Source organism: Piliocolobus tephrosceles, unplaced genomic scaffold (genome assembly GCF_002776525.5).
Source record: "Piliocolobus tephrosceles isolate RC106 unplaced genomic scaffold, ASM277652v3 unscaffolded_19, whole genome shotgun sequence".
Classification (NCBI taxonomy): domain Eukaryota; kingdom Metazoa; phylum Chordata; class Mammalia; order Primates; family Cercopithecidae; genus Piliocolobus; species Piliocolobus tephrosceles.
Window position 1 is genome coordinate 2,130,123 of NW_022300975.1, and position 22,509 is coordinate 2,152,631.

Consider the following 22,509-nt stretch of genomic DNA (forward strand, 5'->3'; position numbering starts at 1 on the left):
TTCCTTCCTTCCTTCCTTCCTTCCTTCCTTCCTTCCTTCCTTCCTTCAATTTAATTTTATACTCATTGAGACCATGGTTTTCCTTCTTATGTTAATCATGTAGTTGGAGACAGAAAGTGGTGTTGTCAGCAGATGGGTAGTAGGTCAGAGAAAACGGGAGAGTCAAGTCACTGAAATTCTTAATTTGATTTTAGAAGAGGTGAAGTGGATGTATTATTTAAGGTTCTTTTGGCTGAAAGTAGCAGAAACTAACCGGAGGGAACTGAGACAATAATAATAATAACTTGTTGGTGGGGTCCTGAAGTAGCTCATAGAACCCTAGAATAGATGTGCCATCAAGGATAATGGTATATGATGAAGGATTCGCTTGTCTTTGGATTGAGAGATACCTCATACTTCTGGTATATGCAAACTGACATCTTATTATGATAGATTCATTTCTGGTCTCTTTTCTGTGTCATTTTGTTTTGATTGTCAGATCTTTGTCTTAAATGGAGAGTCTTGCCTTCCTCTACTGATTATCAGGAAAAAGAATTTTTTGACATTTGGATTTGTGCTAATAATCCCAACCGCTTGGAAAACAGGTAGTTTTTGATTATTTTCTAAAATTCTTTATTCATTTTTAATTTCTAAAGTTCATATATATGAACCTTGAAAATGTTAACCTATAATATAAATTTTAGCTTAGTATCTGGTATCTCTTCAAACTCTAACGCCCTGCTACCTGTGCAAAGATTATTTCATTGGTGTGCTTTTCCATCAAATAAAAGAGATCTCGTTGTAACTATCTGAAGACGTCGGGGTGTGCAGCTCTGCACTTCCACCCATGGGAGACTACAACCTGGTACTTAAGAGTTCTTCCTTCCAGTTCATTTTCGTACAACATATGTCCTTATTATACAGGAATGTTACTCAGAGAGTGTCTCCAAGGGCATTAAACTGTTAGACCATATGCTTTTTCTGCTTAAATCATATATTGATTTTATTGCTTTACACTCTTGGAGGAAGAAGTTCAAACTAAAACAGGAAAAAGACTGATTAAATATTGAAGGGTGTCAACGTTATTACAAGCCCTTTTAGACTAGTATTTTCCCCTATAGGGAAAATAGTTAGTATTCCCCTTTAACAAAGGCACCCCTAAGTCAAGCATTGCTTTTCCATGCAGTCTATTCTAAGTCCTTTAAGCTGGATATGTGAGTCAATATTTTTAATATAGACATTAGGGTAATAACTCCTGTTTGGTTATTTTTTATCTGGCTCTGAAAAAGAAGAGCAAAAAGATAAAAGAAAAAGAAAACATTTGGAAACTGCTGCTAAAACTCCTTTCACCTAGAGTCCCCAGGTTATTTATACTTAGAGACTGAAGGAAAATGTCAGAGGTGGCAAAGCTCTTAGATTTCAAATCATGGTCCAGGTTTTTTTGTATCCCTTTCTTGTTTTGCAATGCAACCTTGTTTTTCCCAAATAAAAATTAGTCACAGAACCCAAAAATAAAGTAGATAAATGCAAAACTATCCTGATTGGGTTGGAGGCTGGGAACCAAAGGTGTCCGCTTTTTTATTTCCGTTCCCTACTCTGCAGAAAGCCTAGAGCTCCAGGGACCGTGATTATAAAACACTGATCTATTCTTCTTTATTTTGGAAAACAGAGAATTAAAACCCAAATCCAGGCTAAGAAATCTATGTATGAAGCCACTGGCTAAGATCTTCTGTTTCCTAACCTGTGTTCATCCCCAACTTGGGACTTAAATATCTCCCAAATAGGAACAAAGTGTTTGCTCAGTTTCAGTATTAAGAGTAGTTAATCATGTGAACTTACCATGAACTAAGAACTTTCATATAGTCTAGGATTGTATTTAGAGTTCAGACTCTGAAGACAGACTGCCTGGGTTTGACTCCTGGTTCTATGAGCTGTGAAATCTCAGAAATTATATAACCCCCCTTTAACTCAGCTTTCCATACACTGGAATGTGGTATAATGATAGGATCTTTATGCATCTTCTCTGGATCCAGCTAAGTCCGATTGTTATGACAATCTGCTGAAAGTCCCTGGTCACTAGAGGCCCTTGATCCCCGAATTTAGGCTACTCCCCACAGATGTAACCCTATCCCTAGGACTTCTTAGACCAGTCTTGGGCACTGTCAGACCCACAGAACTGGGAAGCTGTCCTCTGCAGTTTCCCTTACCTTCAACTTACTGTTGTCCCTGCATTGGCACAGACTCATCCCCTTCTGAAAAGTAACAGTACCATCTCAGAGCATTGTAAAATTAGTTTCAAAGCTGTATTAATTCTGTCTCTCTTTAAAAATTTAATTTTTAATTTGTATGAGTACATGATAGGTATATAGATTTATGAGGATATGAGATATTTTGATAAGGCATATAGTATGTAATAATCACATCAGGGTAAATGGAGGTATTCATCACCTCAAGCATTTATCATTTCTTTGTGTTAGAACATTTCAAATAGTACTTTTAGTTGACATAAAATGTATAATAAGCTATTGTTGATTGTAGTCACCTTGTGCTATCAAATACAAGATCTTATTCATTTAATTCTGTCTCTTTTTCACATAAGAACAGTGCCACTTGTGATGAGTGGCTAGATAAGTTTAGCCATGTTGACAGAAAACTGATGGACATTAAAAGCCTATCATGCAAAAAGTTTTCCTATATTTATAATTTTCTTAAGTCCTTGATTCTTTAAATATAATGACATGATATTAACCATCTGTGTTTTATTTTCACGGAAAATATTGTGACAAAAATATACTTAAAGTGGCAGCAAGAGATTGAAGGGAGATGTAAAGAAAAATTGATTAAAAGGGCAGTTAATTGAGATTTGGCACTTCCTTCATGGGAGTTCATTAACAGTGATGTAGATATGATGATTCCCAGGGAGGGGGAAGAAATTAATCTGATGACCTTGCTCAGTCCTTTGACTCAAAATGGTAGGATGGGCCATGCATACCTTGAGAATATGCTTCAAAATACATTATTGCTAGGCAGGACCCCTGACATATGTGCCGCTGGATTTGGATAGAATCACTTAAAATAAGTGTAATAAAGTGATGATAAGTATAGTTATTTATTAGGGAGTAGTCTATGAGTAGAGGGACAGAGTAATGGGATGAAAAGTGTCATTGTCTGTATTTACAGAAAATACGGTTTCTTGTCAGTAGTTAATTGCCAATTGTCAGCAAGGCCATTGCCAACAAACAGCATTTGAATGAACAATGTGTAACTAGAACTTGGGCTGGAAACATGGTAATAACTTTCTCTTACTTTGCAATTATATATGCTATCTCATTCCATTTTTATAAAAGGCCTATGAACTTTCCCCATTTCTCAGAGAAGAAAATAGAGAGGCTAAGAAAGGAATAGTAACTTGCCCAGAATTCTTCACTACAGCTGAAATTGGAAGCTAAGTTTCTGATGCAAAACCTGTACCCTTCCTGCCTTACCACATTGTCTGTTGGAACGCATCCTTTTCCATTTCAGGAAGCCTAGTTTCATTCAGATACTTTTTAGTGGACAAAATACGTCTTACAAATGGTAGTATTCAGTAACCTGGACAGGGTAAGGTGGAGCCATTCTTTTTTCAAACCATTGGTTTTGTTTTACACTTCAAGCACAGAGGGAGGCTGTACGTTTTTGACACAGTATGTGAGAAATAGCGATCAGTATGCTTCCATTACATTCATACTATGCACTTACCTGCATTGAAAATAGGGATTACCAACAGAGTAAAAATGATGCCTATTACTTGGCTGAACCAAAAATGTCTGAATTTTGAAAAGGATGTGAAAAAATATCTATGGATTGTATTGCATATTAAAGTGTAATTCATGTCCAAACATCTTTAAATGAAGACAATTGAATGAATTGCATTCTAATAAAACGCTTGAGGTTTCTTCCTTCTGAATAAAAACTTAATGCTGTCACAGGTTCTTTTCTGAAATGAAGTAGAAGCCTATATAGATGCCACCCCACAGTTGTCTTCAAATCAACACTGTGGGTTGCTGTATATATAGAAGTTGTCCCTAGGGTTTGTTTAGCACCTTTCTTTGAAAATAACGATAATAACAAACACCATGTGTGGGTGGAATTAAGTGTTTTTTCTCAGTAGTACCTGAATTTGATTGTAGTTCCTAACTCTTCTCTGCTGGTATGGGGCGAGAAAAATATATGCTGCAACCCTGAAAAACGGAGAAATGGTGGGTTGTATCTGCCTCCCTTTTCCCTCACTGTTTCAGATGGGAGAAAGTCTTCTCTTGATCCTCAGCGTCCTCCTCCCTTGCCTAGCCTAAGACCCATGCATTTTCTGTGATTTTGTCCCTTCCTCCTTTTTTTGGTAGTTCAGTGGAACTCCTCCCCTCCCCACCCCCAATCAACAATAGAAAACTCATTGACCCAGAGCAGGCTTGCAGAACTGACCTCAGCGTCTTACGACTCTATTGCATGTTCCCCGCCATGCCCTGAATCAAAGCTATGCCCAGTGGGAGCTGAACTTCTTGTCTGTATTAAGCCTTGATACCAAAGTGAACAAAATAATATCTTACTTTGTCGGCAGTTTGGCTGACTGAGTTCCCCAGTACATAGCCACAAATGCAGAAGTAAGAAAGGAAAAATGGCCTTAACCCTTCCAAACCATAAGCTTTGAGGGTTATTCGTTTTTTTTTTTGTAATTAAAACAAGGGATGTGCTGATCCATAGCCTATGTATTGTTCATTTACAAATCATTCTACATTATTCTACATTATTATGTATTTACTAACCCACAAGTTATTAGAACAGCATATCTGTAAGCCTGGAAAGCAGATACTCATGGCAGCAAGCACTTGGGCAGAATGCTGCTGTCAGGACCAGTAATGCATCTCATTACCTCCCGAGGCTGTTGCTGAATCCGACATCACATCATGTAGTCACTGGTCTTCACAGTCATCCTGGGTCATCCATATGTTTCAGAGGCATAATTATTTGCTATATTTTAAAAAGACATATATATTTCGCTACCATTTTGGGGGGGGGAATGACAATGATGAGATAAGCTCAGTGATCTCAAATAATTTTTGCAAAAGTCCTCATTTTATGATAGTGTAGAATAAGTGAAGCATTAGCAATATAATTGACGCTTTCCCATCCTCGTAAATATATGCTATTGTCCGCATTTTTTATTAGGCTGTTTTCCATGCAAATTGCAGATTTAAGGTTATTTGTTATCGAAAGCCACCAATACAATGCTTTTCCTTTGTATTTGAATTTTGGATATATGGCATAAAGAGTAACTGCTTGTAGAAGTAAATCATCTTTTACAGACAGTAAGTAGTTTTATATTTCTCCTGATGTTGATCTTGTACTTGTTGATTCTGAAGTTGTCATCACATAGAACGTCTACCTTCCATCCCGCTGGGCACCATGAGCACAATATCACCATCAGAAAATGAGAAAGAGAAGCGACTTAGAGAGTCTGTCCTAAAGTATCAAAATAGACTGGCAGAACAGCAGCCACAGGTGAGTTGTAATTAATTCCTGCCAATTCGCCCGTGACTCTTGAACTGTTGGTTTCATAGGTGCAAATTGACTAAAGTGGTTTACACAATAAAATGTGTATACTCTTTTTTCTGTCCTTTTTGATGTCTTTTAATTTTAGATCTAAGACATGTTCTAAAGGGTGAGTTTTGTAAAAAAAAAAAACAAAAACAAAAAACTGTATATGTGATATCTAAGCCAATCTACACAACAATGCATATGAGAAATAGGGACATTTATTTCTACTCCACAGCTGCTCATAGAGCCTTATAGAATCAGCCAGCATGTCCAAGGTCATGTGGTCAAGGCGCAACACAAGTTTGTGTAACTCCAAAGGTCAGGCTGTTTTTATTTCATTCTTCCCTGAGGGAGGGTTTTAAGGTAGAGTTCTTTTAAAAAACATTAACCTATTAATTTAAAAAGTCAAAGTCATATTTAATTGTTAAGAACATTCAATAAATTAAACATTACTATCAATCCACATAGGTAACCATGACAATTTCGAGTGTAAGAAAATGTGGCATGTAGAAAAATTATTTTATTTTCTTGACTAATAATTAAATCTCTATAGATTTAGCACATGGATTCATTATTTTTTAATTGTGTAGCCTGTCGGCTTCCTCAAACAGCACTTGTTGTAGCATATGTCCAAATGTGTGGACACTTCTGTAGATGTCAGGAAATAAAATGCTTATTAAAATAGAAAATTCAGTGATGAAGTGGGATTTAAGCTCCCCAGCCATAGCAGCTTATAGTAAGTGTTTTCTTGGGCTCATAGATTACTCTTTTATCTCACTTAGCTTGTTAGGGTGCTGCAGTGCAGGTCAGATACCACCTGAGATTACAACCAAAGAAACCAGAGCCACCTTTTTCACCCTGGAGTCTTAGGGTCTCTCTAGGAAAGATACTGAGAGTCACTTTGGAAACACATTCTCCTAAGCACTCTCCACCTCCAAAAAGTGGCTCAACTTTCTACAGTTTTTAAGACCTCTAGTCATGGGTTTGATAACGAAAGTCAGAAATAAAGGTTTCACAGACTTTTAATAAATAATTAGGTACATTCGGATCTTTTTGTTATGAAATATTTTAATTTTGTTTCTTATTTACCACACTTTCTGAAGGCATTCAGCACATTAAGAATTGATTGCATGTTTATTGCCATCTCTGGACATTGTTTTTCTTTTCTACAGCGGTCATAGCCAACCTCTGTATACTAATAATGCCAATCACCAAGACTTAATTAGCCTGTTGTTTGTTTAAGATTGGATGTTGTATTCATCACTGAGGTAGAGAATTCGATGGCAGCTGATGGAATAGCAGATTTGGGCCAACAGTTTTGTGTTCTTTTTTCTTGGTCGTTGATTTTTTTTCATAAGATTTAAGCCAAGGTTATAGATTCAGTTTGTTTCAAATGTAAACACAGGAATTTAGCAGTACTTATATAGAAATTCACTGCCAGTACTTCAAAGGACATAACCGTCTCCATCCTCCTTTTCCCTTTTGCAAAAGGAAAATTTTACAGAATCCTTTGAATCCTTTTACATACTTTCTAGTACTTGGGGCTTATAACTGACCCTGCTTTTGTGGTAACCAAGGAAAGCTTTGGGTTGAGGTTCACTCAACCAAAGGCAACCAGTTAATTTTGAGGTGATCATTGAGCACATACTTGCCCTCAGGTCTGTCCCAGGCTGGGAATTACGGGGAATACAGAGTATCTGTAATACCAGAATGTGAGTTCCATGAGAGCAGGAATAGTCTTGGTTTTACTTAACTGTGAATCTATATTAACCAAAACAGTGCCTGGCATATACTGGGTACTCAATAGGTAGTTGAATCAGTAAGTAAAACATGCCCTCAGATATTATACAGTCTTTTTGTGGACCAAGTCTAACAGCTATTTAAAAATGAGCAACCACTATAAAGTAGTATTAATTCAAATGTGTTTTCTTATTGTAATTGACACTGCAATAGAAGTTTACTGTGAGAGCAGCTTCAATCAAAGAAAGTTATGTGGGGGGTTGGGCACGGTGGCTCACACCTGTAATCCCAGCATTTTGGGAGGCTGAGATGGGCAGATCACTTTAGGTCAGGAATTTGAGACCAGCCTGGCCAACATGGTGAAATATCATCTCTACAAAAAATACAAAAAAATTAGCTGGGTGTGGTGGCTCATGCCTTGTAATCCCAGCTACTTCAGAGGCTGAGGTGGGAGTATCTGGGAGGCAGAAGTTGCAGTGAGCCCACGCCACTGCACTCCAGCCTGGGAGAAAGAGCGAGACTCTGTGTCAAAAAAAAAGAGAAATATATCAAAAATATATCAAAAAAAAAAAGAAAAAATATATCAAAGAAAGTTATATAGTGGAAGTGACACTTGTATCTTGAAGTGTATTTAGGATAAATAGAGGGAAAAGGATAGGGCATTTCAGGTGAGAAAAACAACCTAAAGGAACACTTGGAGATGAGCACTGATTTGTTCTTTCACGGAACCAGTCACTTAGATTACATGCTAAGCTTACATATTTTAAAAATTAAACTCAGTTTTTTGTGTGGTATTTCTTTTAAAAATGGCGTGTCTTGTGATAATGATGCAACTCCCGTATAGTTATAACATGGTAATTACTGAACAGAAGACCTCTGGAAGATGACCTTGATTCCTCCTTTCACAAAAATAATCCATGAACATGTTACAAAACTATGTTTTGGTGATATTTATCTGATGCCAAAAATAAGACTAAAAACCATGCGGTGTTCAATGTAAATTTCCTGTCCTCCTTCTAAAACCCTTTAGAAGAAAGTTTGGAATGTGATATAAGAAAGGATAGGAAAGCTAGAAAAACAGGGCATCATTGGCCCCATTCATTTTCAGGTGTAGGCTAGACATCACTGGAAAATCAAGAACTGGCTAATTCATTACTGTGATTTACTGTATGTCTATTGTTGGTATCCATTCGCCCATTCAGTATCACAAAATCATACGATATATACCATGTAATTGTTATTTGCCCTTCTCTTCCTCCCTCCCACTCCCAATGACCACTTACCCATTGACCAGACCTGGGTAGTGAATATAAAAATGACCTAAACCTGCACACCCTATCTCTTAACTCTCTTGCATTTCAGCTTTAATGGTAGCTGGCATCTTGATCTGGAAAATGAAGGGTTGACTAGATAAATCAAAGATCTTTCTGTATTTTAGGTTCTATGGGTATCTAATGATTAGATGGTAAGAGAGTTACCGTAATCATTAGATGTTGTCCCGTAGGAGAAAATGACGTAGCTAGATCTAAAGGTATCATTTCCACATGGTATCTTATTTAATTCCTACAACACTCCAGCTAGTGATATCTATTTTAACAAAGCGGAAAGTGAAATCCAAAAAAGTTAAATAATTTTAATTAAGTCAAATAGCTTTAAATGGTGAGGTTGGAATTTATTTCCTTTTTGCCTAATTCCAGCACCATTTTTCTCACAGTCTCATAGGAAAAATACAGACAAAAAGGACATAAGAACTTTCACAGTAGCAGCAAACTTATATATTGCAAATTATATTTGTTAAGGGAAATACCTAAGTTCATTAAACCTAATAGGAGAGCTCAAATTCAGTATCTGTCGTCCTGCGGTGCATTTTATAGAGTAAAGGGGTTGTCCTCCATGTAATTGATAAGCTATGTCAACAAGCCAAGATCCTCGTTATAAATTGTACTTCTGAATACAACCCATCCCCATCTTAATCCTTCTGAATAGATGAATGAGTAATCTGTTTCTAACTACTTTCAGCTTCATTCCACATTACCTGCTGTTTTCTATACCGAGCGACAAGTGCCACCTGCTGGCCAAGTGATGAAGCTTTTATTTCCATTTCACTGGATTGCTCAGTTGTTATTGGCATATTAGCTGGATAATTGTTATTTTTCAGTAAATCTAGGCAATAATTTTAAAACCATAATGTTATAAAATAAATTTATCTGTATTTCAGGACCTCCCTGTTCTCAAATTTACCTTTTTCTCAGTTTTAACTTACAATTTCTCTTCTACCTTCTATTGTATCACAAGGATGATTGTGTCATTATCATGCACACAGAATCTAGTTTTAGTTATACTTTATTCAGAGTTTTATGGTACCATCTAAAATCCACTTAATACCCTTAATCATTAAAAGACAGATCATACCTTTATCCCTGAATTAAGCTCCCCTGTATTTACCGCTTTATACCTAAGTAATGTTAATGAGTAGCGTATTTGCATAATCAATATATTTGTGCAATGTGTGATGAATTGCTTATGTGTCCCCTAGGTCTTTCTGAATTAATCTTTTCTATTTACTATACATTTCTTGGCATACAGTGCAGGCTGTCTATAATCTGACACTAGTTGCCTTTCTATTAATATAATAGCATTCGTTTCTTCCACTCTGTATGGTGCTTCTACTGAGCTTCTCCATGTTCCTTACGAGTATTCACTTCCATGCTGCTCTGCAGGCCTTTGTTTCTGTATTCTTGTCTGGAGCAGCCTCTGGTCTTTCTCCAGTCCTTCAAGATCCAAAACCATTGCCAATCCCTATATGAAGTCTTCTTTCACTTACCTACTTGGAAAAGTATCCCCTTCCTTCCAGTTCCCTTTGTCCCATGTGGTCTTTCTTAGAGCGTGTTTTACTTTCTACCTGGTATTGTAGTCACTTTTTGTCTAATGTTATAGTTACTTATGTATCTGATCTGTCTCCTGTATCAGACTATATGCTTTTTGAACTAAAGGACTATTTTTGTTCATCTTTGTATTTCCAATGGTACCTAGGCCTGCAGCTTTCATATAATAAGTATTTAGCAAACAATGAAGGATGGAAAGAATAATTTGATTTATGCAGAATTCCTAAAAGATGAATATTTTATATTTGATTGGATTGGTTGACTCTACATAGGTTAGACTTACCACCTTCTGCATATATTACTGAAGACCAAAATGTTCTTATACCTGGTCACAATAAACTGTCATACTTGGATTAGAATACAGAGACTGCATTTGGATTTCATTTGTCATGTTCATAGTCATCCCATCAAATATATAGCCTTTATAAGACTTCATGCCTGGTGAGAAGGAACTCCAACAATAGAATTCTGTTCTTTTTCAGTGCTCATGTGGACACACATACACACAGAAGTGAAATAGTGTAATCTGGCAATTCCCACATTGGTTGTTTTAGTCGTAAATGCAGAGCAAAGTAGTCTTGCCGAACTTTTAGCTGTGTTTTTCAAATTGAATGGCATATCTGGGTACAGCTTTGTGATGAAGAATGTGAATGCATTTTTCCATGTAGAACTTAATCTTTTTAATGTGTCATTATTGTGTAGGCTGCTGAGGTTTCAAATCTGTATAACTATAGTGACAGATGCCATAGAAAATATATTTATTCTTCAAGAGTGCTTTTTAGTCTCCTTATATAAACTGTCATCATCCAAAATTTGTGACACCAAAAGGCCCTTGTCTAACAAGAGGCTATTCTAGTTATTGTAGATGAAATATTTTACTTTATTACTCTTACTACAAATATCTCGTTTTTCTATGGTGATGAATTGCTTTTTGAAGAGGGATAATGCATAATATATTCACACTTTGCGTCCTATGCCCTGTGTTCATGGCATACCAAATGAGGCGTTAAACAAATTGCTTGTGATTAACTAGTGTGCAAGTCCCTTGAAGGCAGATATTATGTGTTGCTTTCTTCTGTGTACCTCCTACCACACACCTGGTGCAATGTTGGGCACAGTAGGTGTCTAACAGGAGTTCAACTCTTTAACTTGCACTGCTTCTCCAAATTATGTTCTTACTCGTCCTTTCTTGAGAAGCTGACGTCATACTTCCTGATGGAACAGCATTCGTGGTTTACTGAACAGACTCAGACAGCACTAATGATTAAAGAGTATCAGAACAGCCTGGCGTTGTGGCACAGTGTGGTGCAGGGAACTCAGGACATTCTCAGCTCCTGGCTTCATAAGCAACTTTATTTTACCATGGGGTTGACACTGAGGAATGCCATCCATTGTGTCTACTCCTGGGTTTCACAGAAGTGACCAAATGCTGTTGTCAAAGGCCAAGAGGAGTTTGAGTCCAGAGGGAACACGTTTTCCCTCCCAGAAGGACAGTAATAGCTTTGGCAGTTGCAGGCAGTCTTGGCACATTACATCCCTCCCTTTGCATGCTGGTCAGTCATTCCTGTTCACATCTCACAGCAGAGATGGAGAGAGGAGTAGAGGTTCAGATGTGTCGCCTGAAATGATTTTCAACTGCAGGGAATACTAATTTGGGTTTTAATGCGAATACACCTATTTGATCTCTACCCTACAAAAACTCCTTAAGCATCTGAACTCTATGTACAACCAGTCTCCAGTTAGTGTGCATGTTAATCAGGGACTATCAGAGGCTGCCTGGTGTCCAGGGTACACCTCAGGGCCTGTTTCCTGACTGCTCAGAGTAAGATATAAGCCTTCAGCTTCCTTCCACAGCAGGCTGCTCACTGCTCCCCTCTCGAGGAAGTCTGTGCCTCCGCGCCTGTACGCTCTGGGCACCAGCCCACCTGAGTCCTGCCTCTCTGAGCTTGAATCCTGTTTTTCAATTTGCTTGACCCAATTTCCTTCCTACTTAGGACCTAACTTTACATTTTGAATTCGGTTTGGGGAACTGTGTTTCATGACTGTTGTTGATTTTGAACTTAAACCTTGTATCTCGTAGTCCTGATTCAACCTCATTCATCCTTGTCCCCTGACCATATATGTGATCTGAACCTGCTCCCTTCCTCTGTCTCAATTCCTGGAGGCCAGAGTAAAATTCATACTTAATCTTAATTGGGGTCTATTTTTCACCTTGGACTTTACCAACATGTGATTTAACCTCTCCACTCCTTCCGTTAGTCTTCCCCCTCCAAGTCTAGCGTTCTAACCAGGGTGTAAGGTCTCCTGACACATCAGGGATTTGCATCGAGTCCTAAAGAACTAACTGACATTTGTCCATGAACTTTGCTTCACAAGGGTCTAGAATAACTTTTCCTCCACTTGGCGGAACCCCAAAAAGGTCTTGTAGGCACAAGCCAAGACCACTAGGAATAATTTCTGGCATTTGAAAATAAAACGAAGTATTACTTATAGTGCTTCTGAACAGCAGCAGATCTAGTTTGTTTTTGTTTTGTTTTGTTTGAGTCTGAGGTTCCTACAATTTTTGGGGTCCCTTTTAAAACAGAAAATGCCAAATTATAAATAAGAAGTTAGGACAGTGCCATGGAAGAGGCTTGTGTAAAGGAGGGATGTTGCTGCTTAAGCTATATATACTTCATGGTTCACCCACTGTTTGTTTTTGCATATATTATACCATGTGGTCACTGCAGGGTTTTTTTGTAATAAAGGAGAATTACATATCTTTCATATTTCCAATTCCCTTCTCTCCAATCTCTTCCCCAAGATTTCCATAATTATGTATACTTTGGGTGAATTCTAAAACTAATTCCTGTAACTGTATGTATTACATGGATGAAAAAACCTAACAAGAAGGATGAATGGAGGGATGAAATGATAATAACACTTAGAATGTGCCTTTATGAGCAGTGCTGTAAATGCACTGACATTTAATCCTTAGTACAATACTATGATTGTTACGATTCCTATTTTGTGGATGAGGAAACTGAGTCACAGAGAAATAATCTGCCAAAGATGGAGTTAGGAAACTGCAGAACCATGATTTCAGCCAACACAGACTGGCTCCAGACCCCTCATTCTATTACTAAACTACATTGCCCCTCTGGCCAATGTGACATAAACAATGTAGGAATACAGGGTAGATCTGAAATGTAGGATGGATTCTTAGTTCAAAGCTGTTGGAACGACTCTGCTTTTCTATTTTCAGTTTGGCTCAGTAGCTCTTCTGTGTAAGAGAAGTTGAGAAATTAACGGCTAATAGTAATCATAATTTCTTTTTCTCAGTAGCTCTGTCTACGGTGGGCAGGTTTGGAAGGCAAGGTGACTTTGGAAAGCTTTACAGAAGGAGGAATGCTTAGGAGCTCTTTGAAGAAGGAGATGCAAGCAGCAGGATGTGGTGGACAGCATTGGCCTGGCGTTAGGATCCCTGCCTTCAGGTCCCAGCCCTGTTGTTCATAAGCTGAGTGACCTCAGGCCTGCCTGGTGTCTGTAGTCCTTGATCTGAGTACCTCCAGCCTGGTGAAAAGAAGCAGATTAAGACTATATCTATAGGTCATTTCTAGAGAAGCTTCTCTGAACGTTTAGGGCACAGGAAACCATGAGGAGGAGGCACAGCATTCTCTCCTGAGCGTGGAATTGGCGTGTTGCTTCACTGCAACTGGCTGTTCATTTGCTATTGGTGATCATTCCTCTGTTCCTTTGGGAGGGCAATAGGGAGAGGACACAGTCAAGTACTTCCTGTTTTAACAAATAAAAAAGGTGGGGGTGGGGAATTAAGCTAGATGTTTGCAAAGACCCATTCAAATTTTAGAACCCGTGAATATTAGTTGCCAATCTTCTATCACAAGGGGCTACGTTTCAAATATCTATATTTACTGATACCATTTTGAATATAAACATGGTATTTCTGGAGCAGAGGAGAGTATTATATATAATACAAGGAATCATGCTAATTACCCTTTGCTCTGGTTTTTACCCCAGAGCAATGGATCGGGTGAGGGTCAGATCAGATGATATCTTACAATTTGTACTGTAGGCAAAGAATCCCAAGAAAATGTATCTGGACATTTCTATAGGAGAGCGGCAAGCACACTCTCCACACTCTTTTGCTCTTTGGGAAGGGCCCTGAGTTGTAACTCCTACCCTTTGGAATGTAAACAGATCTCTGGGAGTAGGGGAAGATGAGACTAGTTTCTCCAGCTTTACAATTCTGGTCTTGTCTCTGTGGTCCCAGGTTTTATTCCTGCCTTAAAATATAAACACATACTTCCAGGGAGGTAAATGTCTCTGGAGGCAAATCTCTTCACATGCCCCCTCTACTAATAATCAGTTGCAGATTAAATTCTAAGATTTGTTCTTTTAGTCCAAGTCCCAAGTGAAGTAAATTTAATCAGAAAATCCTAACTGTACAGAAACATAAAAGTATTTTCTCTATAGTCCCACGAAGAATTGATAGAAAATTAGAAAGGAGCATTCTTTACTTTTCAGGCTGTGAGTCTGTCTGTCTGAAAACGTCACAATTTTATAGAAATATTCACTCCTGAGATCTACACCAGACGGACTAAACAAGAATCTCTGGGTCTGGTGCTTTGGAAGCTGCATTTCTGCTGCTTCCCAGATGATTCTGTGCACCACCAATATTCACTTCTTTATTCCTGGTTTAAGGATTCTTCAGTTTTTCTACTTCCAGAGACAGTTCATCTTATGCAGTTCTCACTGATTCAGTCTGCGATTTGCGGGACTTTCTAAACTCATAAAGAAATGTAATAGTCTTGCTGGGAGAAGTTATAAGTGTCATTTAAAAATGAATGCTGATGTTCTCAAGCTTTCTAGGGTAATGATTCTTCTTTGAAATCTGAAAAGATGATGATAATGATAAAAAAAGATGCTATCATTGGTAAACAGCTACTCATTAAGTAACTCAGATTTTGAAGTAGGTTAACTGTGTTATTCAGATTTCTATTTTACAAAAATGCAATCAAAGATGTAAGAATGTATTCCTCAACAAAAGTACACACGTGATTTTTTTAAAAATATATTTTTAAAACTATAGGCCAACCCCAAAACTGATGCTGAAAATCTTTGTCTGTTGTTTGAAATGTATCTATTAGTGGAAATCTGTATCTGTAATTAGAACCAGAAGGAAAACTTTTAGGGGAACCATTTACATTTTTCATTTAGGACAACTTCATTTAGTACACTTAACATGTGCAAATTTAGTGCACTAATTATATGTAAATCACTCTTTCCACAGAGGGTGCTTCAATAGATAAACCAAAAATCCTTTTTGTCTTAATGCTTTAGAAAACTTTCTCCTGATCTTGTGTTTTACTATTTTGCTTTGACTTTTTCACTTCAATTCCATTGGATTATTAAATTAAGTGTGCAAGTATTTCCTTTGTATCTGTTATGATCTAAGCATTGTGCTAAGTCCATTGGGCCTTATAACAGAAAGGCCATTGCCAACCTCTGCAAGGTAAGTTTCAGAGGGAAAGCCAGGTGGGATGAGGGGAAATGGTGAATGGAAAGTAAAGAAGTAGAAGCCATGGGTAATAAGCTGTGTTAGGAAGTTTTGTACTAAAGGAGCAAAGAAACGTGGGGTTACATTAGCTAGAGCATTAGGTAGGGTTGAGGTAAATTCGTGATTAGGAGAGATTAGACAATGTTTCTGGACTAAGAGGAAAAAGCCAGTAAAGTTGAAGAAGTATAGGACACAGGTGTGATGGGACCTTTTTCTTTTTTCTTTCTTTTCTTTTCTTTTTTTTTTTTTGTTGAGATGGAGTTTTGCTCTGTCACCCGGGCTGGAGTGCAGTGGTGCGATTTCAACTCACTGCAACCTCCGCCTCCCGGGGTTCAAGCGATTCTCCTGCCTAAGCTTCCCCAGTAGCTGGGATTAGAGGCGCCCGCCACCATGCCTGGCTAATTTTTGTGTTTTTTTAGTAGAGATAGGGTTTCACCATGTTGATCAGGCTGGTCTCGAACTCCTGACCTCAAGTGATCTGCCCGCCTTGGCCTCCCAAAGTGCTGGGATTACAGGCATGAGCCACCTCACCCAGCCCGGGACCTTTTTCTTGTAAAGAGTCCAGTAAGGACAGGAAGGAAGGATTACTAGGACCAAAGTGCAGGGTTTAAGTTAGGGCAGGAGGAGGGGCATTTTTTCCTCTGAGATTGTGGAAAAGAAGTTAAGGGTGTTCACATACACCTAAAACTTTTATGAAAGTTTATAAAAGTTTTTATTTTTTTGAATAAAAAATATGTGGAGGGTACAGTAAAGATTTGGAACAATCTTTGTGGAGATGGATACAGAAGCTAGTTAGGGACAAGTGAAAAGATTGTCCAGAAGAGTATGAGAACTATGCATATTTCTTGTAGTGTGGATTCAATGGTTATATATAGTTTAAGCATCACTGATCTGAAAATTTGAAATTCAAAATAATCCAAAATTTAAAATTTTTTGAGTGCGATACAACACTACAAGAGGAAAATTCATCTGGTTTATGTGACAGGTTGCAGTCAAAACAGTCAAAACGTTGTTTCATGCACAAAAGTATCTAAAATATTGTATAAAATTACCTTAAGACTGTGTATAAGGTGTATATGAAACATAAGTGATTTTCATGTTCAGACTTGGGTTCCCAAGATAACTAATTATATATATGCAAATATTCCAAAATTCAAAAAGTCCCAAATCTGATTCCCAGACAGACTGTCCTGGGAATCACTTCTGTTTCCAGGCATTTTGGATAAGAGATACTCAACTTGCACAAATTTTAGCAGCCTGGAATTTCTGCAAAGATGGAAAATGATGTCGTTGATCCAAGACTGAGAATTATGAGGATGGCATGGCAGAGCATAGCTGATGTGATAGACTCTTTTTCTCAGACCTAATTGGGAATGGAAGGGAAGTCAAGAGGGTTATAATAAATTCAGAGAAAGAACTGTGGGAAAAGAAGTTTCTATGCGTATGAGGAACATTGATAATAATCCTGAAAGAATTAGAAGAACTATAAATTATAAAGAAGAGAAAAACATTTCAGAGGTGGATAACTTTTAAGAGATGAAAAGACAATGTAAGTTGCTCAAGGTGACTGAACTTGAGCTGCCCCTGGAGTTACAAAGTGAAAGTAGCATGTGATAGAATTAAAGAAGATGAGCAGAACTCAAATGGGCGGGAGGAATATATCCAACATTCTTAAGGATATGGTGTACTTTACTAAATATATAGTTAAAACATAACCCATTCATTGACTATGGTAAAACCTTCTAGGTATAGATCTAAGGTAGAAAAGGTGTTCAGTGCAGCTGTCTTTGAATTCTTCCTCTGTCTCCTGCTGTGTTCTTCCAATTATGAGTGAATTTTTGCCTTCACCCTGTTACTGGAGGTCATTACTGTGTCTGTCCTTGCTTCTGTATTAACATAAAATGTTTTATTTGGGGCTGGGTGTGGTGGCTCACGCCTGTAATCCTAGCACTTTGAGAAGCAAAGGAGGGCAGATCACTTGAGGTCAGGAGTTCGAAACCAACCTGGCCAACATGGTGAAACCCCATCTCTACTAAAAATACCAACAAATTAGCTGGGAGTGGTGGCAGGTGCCTGTAATCCCAGCTACTCGGGAGGCTGAGGCAGGAGAATTGCTTGAACCCAGGAGGCAGAGGTTGCAGTGAGCTGAGATCGCACCACTGCACTCCAGCCTGGGTGATAGAATGAGACTCTGTCTTAAAAAACAAACAAATGATTAATGTCTTTCTACTCAAAATGTAGTTGAGACATCTTTGCTGTGTTTTTCTATAATATCTCAAGTTCTTTTGTAGAAGCAACTCTGATATTAAAATGAAAGAGTATAATTTATAGAACTTATAAAATAGAACTTATAAAATTTTTATTTACTCAAAATTCTGTTTAGTGATGTGATTAATAGTTCAGGTCAAAATCCATTACAATAAAACTAGCACAAAATAATTATCTTCAAGCTAGCACCTAAAATATTACAAACCCAGATAATTTAAGAGAATTGTACATTGTGGAATCCATTTTGCTCTATCAGGAACAAAACTCATCCCAGAGTGATGCAAACACTGGAAGAGAGTATACACTGGAATTTAATATAAAGCATCCAAATACTGTGATAAGCTCCAACAAGTAGTGGAGAAGTAACCACCTTTTGAATGTAGAGTGGCACTGTTTTGGCTATGAAAGACATGAGCAGTAGGCTCTAGAAGCATCTGTTTATCCTGCCAATCATCAACATTTTGTTAAGAACCTGTAATACTCAAAATCTTGTACGAGGTACTACAGATAAAAACAAATAATTGGGAGTTTATAATTTATTGAAAGAGACCCACATGTCAACATGTAACTATTAGATATTGTGATACACACAATGATAAAGGTAGGTAAAGTATGACAGGGGACTTTTGGTATAAATATGGCTATATAGACTTAGCATTTCCCCATTCTTTTTCTGAAAGTCTTCTAAGAGCAACACAGAAAATGGAAGACAAAAATGCAAACTGAAATTTTAGTCAAACTAGGAAACTGTCTTAGCTTCTTTTGTGATACTATAACAAAACACCAAAGATTGGGTAATTTATAAAGAAAAGAAATTTATTTCTCACAGTTCTGGAGGCTGGGAAGTTCAATATCAAGGTACCAGCATCTTGTCAGGGCTTTCTTGCTGTGTATTCCCATGGCAGAAAGCAAGAGAGTGAAAGAGGGTGAAGGAGAGAGAGAGAGATTGAACTTGCAGTCTCAAATCCTGTAGTAATTGGCATTAATCCATTCATGAGAATGGAATCCTCATAACCTAAACACCTCCCTTTAGGCCCAACCTCCCAACACGGTTGCATTGCAGATTAAGTTTCCAGTACATGCTTTTGGGGGGACATATTCAAGCCATAGCATAGATGTATATCAGCATATTTCTCAGAGCTGCTCAAAACAATCGGGATAACGCAGGAGCTCCACAGGAAGAACGGAAGAGAAATCGAAGGAGGAGCCTGGCGATAGCATATCAGAAGAATCAATACAAATACACTTATTGAAGAAGGATACATCTAGAGATGGAAAAGCTATAGCCGTTATCTGCAATAGCCAGCAGGCAACAGGAACCCTACTGGACCAACTGTGATTCAGAGAAGTAGAAAATGTGAAATGCACATGAAAGGACTCAAATAAGGCACAATTTGCAGAAGCAGTATTTTTTTGTAGAGATCAGAGGAAAAGAAGCTAGGCTTGTGAAAAATAACTTGCCTAGAAATTTACCCTCCACTTACCCTTTCTATAGAAAGCTCTGGGAAAGAGCTGGTCCTGGAAAATCCAACTTTTAGAATGACATGTTTTAAAAAAGCAACTAGTATAGCATCTAAACAGATACATTAAAAAAAAAAAAAAAAGATTCCAGTAAAATATCAATAAGAAACCATATAATTATATAACAAATAAAATACTGCAAGAAAAATGTTAAAGAATTCTAGCAAAATATAAATACAAAAAAGGAGCAACTATAGCCATTCCTGATAAAATTTTCAGAAAAGCAGGAATAGAAGAAAACCCTCTCAATTGATAGCGGACATTCACAAAACACTTGCAGCTAAAATCTTGCTTATTAGTGAAAGAATCAATGTTTTCCCACTAAGGTCAGGAACGAGGCAAGGGAGTTTCACTCTCACCCTCCAGTTCCACATTGTACAGGAGGTTCTAGATGGTGTGAAAAGAGAGAAAAAGAAAGAAAAGGCACTCAGATTGCAGAAGAAGAGGTAAAAGTTTTTTTTCTTTCAAAATCTGATAGTTTGTGTAGAAAACAGATAATATTTATAGAAAATTACTAGAACTACTGAAATGAGCTTTAACAAGGTTGCAGGATACAAAATCAATATATAAAAATTAACTTTCTATATATTAGCAGCAAACAATTGGAAATTGAAATTGAAAAATACCATTTCCAATAGCATTAAAATATATTAACTACTTGGAGATAAATTTGGGAAAAGACATGTAAGACCTGTACAGTGAAAGCTATAGAACACTGCTGAGAACATTAAATAAAACACATAAATGGAGAGAGATTCTATGTCATGAGTTTGAAGAGTCAACATTGCTAAGATATCTATTCTCCCCAGTTAGCATCAATTAAAATTCAAGCAAGCATTTTGATAGAAATTAAAAACTCGTTCTAAAATTTATATGGTGTGCAAAGAACTTAGAATAACCTTAAAAAAGAACAAAGTTGGAGGAATCATACTACCTAATTTTAATACTCGTAATAAAACTTTAGTTAAGTCAGTGTGGTATTGGTGTAAAAAGAGACAAATATAGCAATGAAATGGAATAGAGAGTTTAGAAATAGACCCACAAGTATATGGCCAGCTGATTTTCAACTAAGGGACCAAGACGTTTTCATGAGAGAATAAGAATCTTTTCAACAAATGGAACCAAAACATTTGGATAGTCATATATCCCCCCAAATAATAAACATTTATTCTTACCTCCTGTCATATACAACATTATTTTGAAATGGATCATGGAGCTAAATGTAAAAGATAACCTTCTAGAAGAAAATATAGGAAGAAATTTTAGTGACCTGGTATTTGGCATATATTTCTAAAATGTGACACAAAATGCATGAACTATAAAAAGAATTTTTTTTTAATTGTACCTCATCAAAATTAATGACTTTTGCTCTTCAGAAGACATTGTTGAGAAATTGAAGTCAAGCTACAGACTGGGAGAAAATATTTGCAAAACAATACCTGACAGTGGGCTTGTATCCAGAGTATGGAGAGAACTTTTAAAACTCGGCTGGGCTCAGTGGCTCACGCCTGTAATCCTAGCACTTTGGGAGGCCAAGGCGGGTGGACCACCTGAGGTCGGGAGTTCAAGACCAGCCTGACCAACACAGAGAAACCCCATGTCTGCTAAAAATACAAAATTAGCCGGGCATGGGGGTGCATGTCTGTAATCGCAGCTACTTGGGAGGCTGAGGCAGGAGACTCGCTTGAACCTGGGAGGCAGAGGTTGCGGTGAGCCAAGATTGTGCCGTTGCACTTCAGCCTGTGCAACAAGAGCGAAACTCTGTCTCAAAACAAAAACAAAAACAAACACAAAAATAGTAAGAAAACAATGCAGTTAAAAAATAGACACATTTAAGCAGGTACTTAACCAAAGGAGACATGCAGATAGCCAGTAAACACATGAAAAGTCAGTTTCATTAATAATTAAGGGAATTGCAAATTAAAACCACAATGAAATAACCACTACACACTCACTACAATGGATAAAGTTAAAATGATTATGCTATGTTGACCTAGGAAAGAGAGCAACCATTAAAAATGCAAAATGGTAAAATGACTTAGGAAAACAGTTTGGCAGGGTTTTTTTGTTTGTTTTGGGTTTTGTTTTTTGAGATGTGCTGGAGTACAGTGGCACAGTCATAGCTCACAGCAGTCTCAAACTCCTGGCCTCAAGCGATCCTCCTGCCTTGGCCTCCCAAAGGGTTGGGATTGTAGGAGTAAGCCTAGTTTGGCAGTTTTTAAAAAGTTAAAGATACACCTATCATATGACCCAGATATTCCACTCCACTCCGAGGTATTAGTCAAAAGAAATGTAAGCATATGTCCAGTTCAAAACTTGTGCTTGTGTGCTTATACTAAGCAGCTTTGTTTGTAATTGCCAAAACCTGGAAGCCATCCAGATGACCATCAAAAGGTGAAAGGACAAATTATGGCGTGCCCATTCGGTGGAAAATTACTTAGTAACAGGAAGGAATGCACTCTTGATTCACACAGCAATGTGGATGAGTTTTTAAATAATTCTTCCGAGTGAAAGAAGTCAAACAAAAAAAAGATTGCATACTGTGTGATTTCACTTAATATAAAACTCCGGAAGATGCACCTAATTGACAGCAAGAGAAAGCAGATCAGTGGTTGCTTAGGAATGGGACAGGGTTGGAAGAGGTGCTGGGGAGACAAGGAAAGTTTTGGGGATGATCAGTATGTTAATTATCTTGATTATTATACATGTATCAAAAGCTTTCAAATTATATATTTGAATTTTGTGCTGTTACTTGTCAGCTATATCTCACTAAAGCTGTAAATTAGAAAAAAGAAAAATTAAAATGCACATCAGAAGGAAATTAAACAGACATTTATACATACATTTTTAAAAACTCAAAGAAAAAAGTCATTTTTATGCAAGAAGATTCTAAAACAGAAATATAAGGATTTGTGAAGAGATGCTGAGACTGTAGGAGACAATGAAATAAAACATAATTTTCAGAACTTAAACAGAAGAAATGAAATC

General features: G+C 37.4%; 1 protein-coding gene and 1 pseudogene across 1 annotated transcript in view; both read left to right on the top strand.

Moving 5' to 3' along the window:
- LOC113225243 (MORC family CW-type zinc finger protein 1-like) overlaps window positions 1-22,509 on the top strand; it is a 172,227-nt gene that overhangs the window by 91,654 nt on the left and 58,064 nt on the right. The window contains exons 16-17 of the mRNA XM_026456778.1: window positions 479-584; window positions 5,376-5,514. Of these exons, the coding sequence (XP_026312563.1) occupies window positions 479-584; window positions 5,376-5,514 (245 nt within the window). The remainder of the gene's footprint in view (window positions 1-478; window positions 585-5,375; window positions 5,515-22,509) is intronic.
- LOC111545302 lies at window positions 13,748-13,944 on the top strand (annotated as a pseudogene).